Raw genomic sequence first — 3670 nt, 5'->3', positions numbered from 1 at the left:
AATTCAAGTTAAGTGAACAAAAACAAAATTTACCAAGCTGCTCTTTCTTTCTTGAAAAAGGGGTTGTGTTGTGTTGTGTGCGACATTACATTGTGTGTTTATTCACATTCACAGCAAAAAATGGGTTGCTCTGTTGTCAGGCATGCATGGGTCATGGATGTGCACGTACCTCGTTGTCGTGGTTGGCCTTGGGGGGGGGGGGGGGGGGGGGAAATCAAGGTGATTGGGATGGCTCCAAAATGACGTTGTCACCTCGTCCAACAACAACAGGTGGCACAACATGCATCGCTAATTATTATGATTGTGCAAATTAATATTATTGTGATGGCACAAAATAATATTATTGTGATTAAAGCAATGTTTAAAATATACATATCTATGTCAACGGCCATAGACAAGCAAACTCCAAATGGACCAAAACGTGTTTATTAAACAAAAAAAACAACATCATGTACGTATGCATGTATACAGGCAAAAAACAAACGAACACCATGTACGTATGCATGGAAAGGTATATGTAACAAAATGTGTATATTTATTAAGGAAAAACTTGCAAAATTGCAATAAAGGAAATGTCTTTCAATTGACATTCTTTTCAATGGGAAAGAAAAACCAGAAATGTCTTCAATGATCCACACGCTTGCTCCACTTGGACGGCAACCTCAACTTCACATGTTGCCCATGCATTTGCAAAGGCTGCAAAAAAAATGTTTGTAGTACCAGAAAATCAGTGAAGTATACAAAAGTTTTGTATGACATATGACGTATGACGTATGACATTGTTGTGTTTGACAAATCCTGGAGTACAAAAACCATGAAATCCTGAAAACTAAACTACACTTACTTGTAGTGACGATCGTGTAATTCAAGTTAAGTGAACAAAAACAAAATTTACCAAGCTGCTCTTTCTTTCTTGAAAAAGGGGTTGTGTTGTGTTGTGTGCGACATTACATTGTGTGTTTATTCACATTCACAGCAAAAAATGGGTTGCTCTGTTGTCAGGCATGCATGGGTCATGGATGTGCACGTACCTCGTTGTCGTGGTTGGCCTTGGGGGGGGGGGGGAAATCAAGGTGATTGGGATGGCTCCAAAATGACGTTGTCACCTCGTCCAACAAGAGCAGGTGGCACAACATGGATCGATTCCCCGATGTCTTCTTGACTTTGACAAGGGTCCTCTGTGTCATCGATTGCATCAACTGTAGGATTTGGCAAGGCCTTTTTGGGGGGAAGCATTATCGGCGCGTCGGCCAATCGACGCTCCGGCTTGACCAGGGACAAGTGGAAAAGTCTGGAAACCGCAACCGTCTGTTCACTTTTTTGGGAAGGTTTGCTCCAGCCAGCAATAATCCATTTTATGCCAGCACTTGCATAATGATGCAGGACTAAACGCACGTGTTTGCGAATGTCGTCTTCGTCCCAGACTGTCACATTTTCTCCACTCTGCAAAAGGAGAACACGATTTGTTTGACATGCATGTTGCGTGTCGCAACGATCACTACTTTCATTGTCGTCTTTATCAATATCAAGGACCATATCACAGTAGTAGTGTAGTGTAGTGTAGTGTTAAACTTTAGTGAGTTTACTTACACAACTATTACATTACATTGCATTACTTACTGCACATGTTGCTGGCCCCTCATTACAATCATAATTTCAATTACAATATTACACTGACATGAAAGAAAAAATAAATTCTAAAGGGCCAATGTTGTTGAACGTTGATGTAAACAAAGTCTTACCATGAGGTAAGCTGGGTGCAAAAAGTAAGTCCCCAGATCTCGCGATGAATACTTCACGGCGACTATGTTCATCTCCCGAGACGAGATCCTGCAACTAAAAACAGACATAGCAGTCGACATTCCTCCATCCAGCGAAAAGCAAGGTTTTGTGTTGGAATGGACACCATCACATGCTGCATTGCCACATCCGAACTCGATGCTTTCATGACCCAGCATCATGTCATCGACAACTGAGTACAGCGCACTCATTTTGCCATCCACGACACGAGCCGCAGAATGGGTAACAATTTCTATGCCTTGCCAATCGGGTGTGATGGGGAGAAATGGACAATCCGTTTCTACCAATGGAATGCCGAACAACTCCGTGTCAAAGTAAACAGGTTCATTCACCAGGACAAATGTCCCGATCCATCGTTGGTTTTGCTTCAGGAAAAGCTTATTGCTGTCCTTGGCCGTTTTACACTTGATGTAAAACAGAGTGCCGTCACGGATTTCTCTGCAACAACAATGAAAATGCGAATGTATAGTCGGCTTTACGACAGGCTGGCTTTACGACAGGCTTTACGACAGGCTTTACGACAGGCTTTACGACAGGCACTACAGAAAATTGCTACCAATGTGCACAGCACAGCACAGCACATACGTTTCACATGAAACGATGTCAAATCAATCAATCAATCAATGGAGGTTTTCATTTCCTAAAGATCACAGACATGACAAGGTGCAAGCAATACAATACAATAGGTTACAACACCATTTATGTAAACATTCTGTAAAATACACAACACACACTCTACATATTTGTTAAACACCATACATACACAAACAAATGATACACACCTGAGTAGTATCAGATGCATGAATAGCATCTCCACTTTTCTGATTTTGCCGACAGTAGATGTCGGCATTCTGGTTGGTGAGCCAACCTTGATGTGAAGAAGCTGCAAGTCATAAACATTGGATAAATATAATTAGTTAGTTCGTTAGTGAGTTGATCAACATTATATATTATATTATATTATTTGGATAGATAGATATAGAATCATACATGGGGTGTTAATTTGTTGTGAACATTAAAACTTCATTACTAATGAACGTAGCTTTCAAAAATGCATAATAATTATTGATTTCCTTGAAAGTTGGAAAAAAAACAGCAAAACCGTTTGCTTTGCAATTGCAATGACAAATGGCGTGACGACGACGTCAAATAATGCATTATTTATCACTTACTATATAATGTTGACATGCCAACTAATATGGCACTGTTAATTGTAATCCCGTTTGAAATAAAAAACGGAAAAGTAAGTGTATAATTATGTAGTGTAAATAGTACACTTCACTTCACCTCACTTCACTTCACTTCACTTCACCTACCTGGGCCATCATATATGTCAAATTTTGACACTTAACGTTCCGCAATCGGGTGAACGAAATCATGCTGGTGCCTGGACGCATGGCACGCTGCACAGCCATCTCCAAGTCGTTGTCTTTCAAGTATTTCATTAGGATGTGTGACATCTGTAAAATCATTCATTAATTATTAGGTCAATTTGCACAGTCATTACAAATGCCATACGGAACAAAAGAACAAAGGACAGCGTACACGTACACAGTCAGAGTCACATGTTGCATGTTACATATTACATATTACATGGAAGGGAAAATAATATTTACATTATGACGTTGAAAGGACACCATGTGTACATTTGTAATTCACACAATGTATTGTAATTGTAATTGTAGTGCCTATTTATTGAGCACACAAAATGATATAATTTAATACAGCTCCAGCGTTGTTGATTATATTTATATTGACATGCGAATTACATTCAATCTTTATGTTGCATCCAATTTTCATTTAGATCCACAACACAATTTTTTTTTATACAACTTTGATATTCTTTATCAGCAGATTAGAGGACCAACCA

At 39.3% G+C, this 3670-nt stretch overlaps 1 protein-coding gene across 1 annotated transcript; it reads right to left on the bottom strand.

Moving 5' to 3' along the window:
* Positions 1 to 410: 410 nt before the first annotated feature.
* On the bottom strand, positions 411 to 3256 carry LOC137417731 (uncharacterized). The gene is made up of 5 exons (XM_068103633.2): positions 3117 to 3256; positions 2583 to 2683; positions 1743 to 2238; positions 1032 to 1443; positions 411 to 696 (listed from the first exon to the last, which is right to left on the bottom strand). The coding sequence occupies exons 1-4, from the start codon at positions 3243 to 3245 to the stop codon at positions 1069 to 1071; spliced, it is 1101 nt and encodes a 366-aa protein (XP_067959734.2). The 5' UTR covers positions 3246 to 3256; the 3' UTR covers positions 411 to 696; positions 1032 to 1068.
* Positions 3257 to 3670: the final 414 nt, after the last annotated feature.

The sequence above is a fragment of the Myxine glutinosa genome, chromosome 2 (assembly GCF_964187855.1).
Source record: "Myxine glutinosa chromosome 2, kmMyxGlut1.1, whole genome shotgun sequence".
Lineage (NCBI taxonomy): Eukaryota > Metazoa > Chordata > Myxini > Myxiniformes > Myxinidae > Myxine > Myxine glutinosa.
The sequence above is the reverse complement of the archived record's forward strand: the minus strand, read 5'-3'. Positions and strand labels throughout refer to the sequence as shown.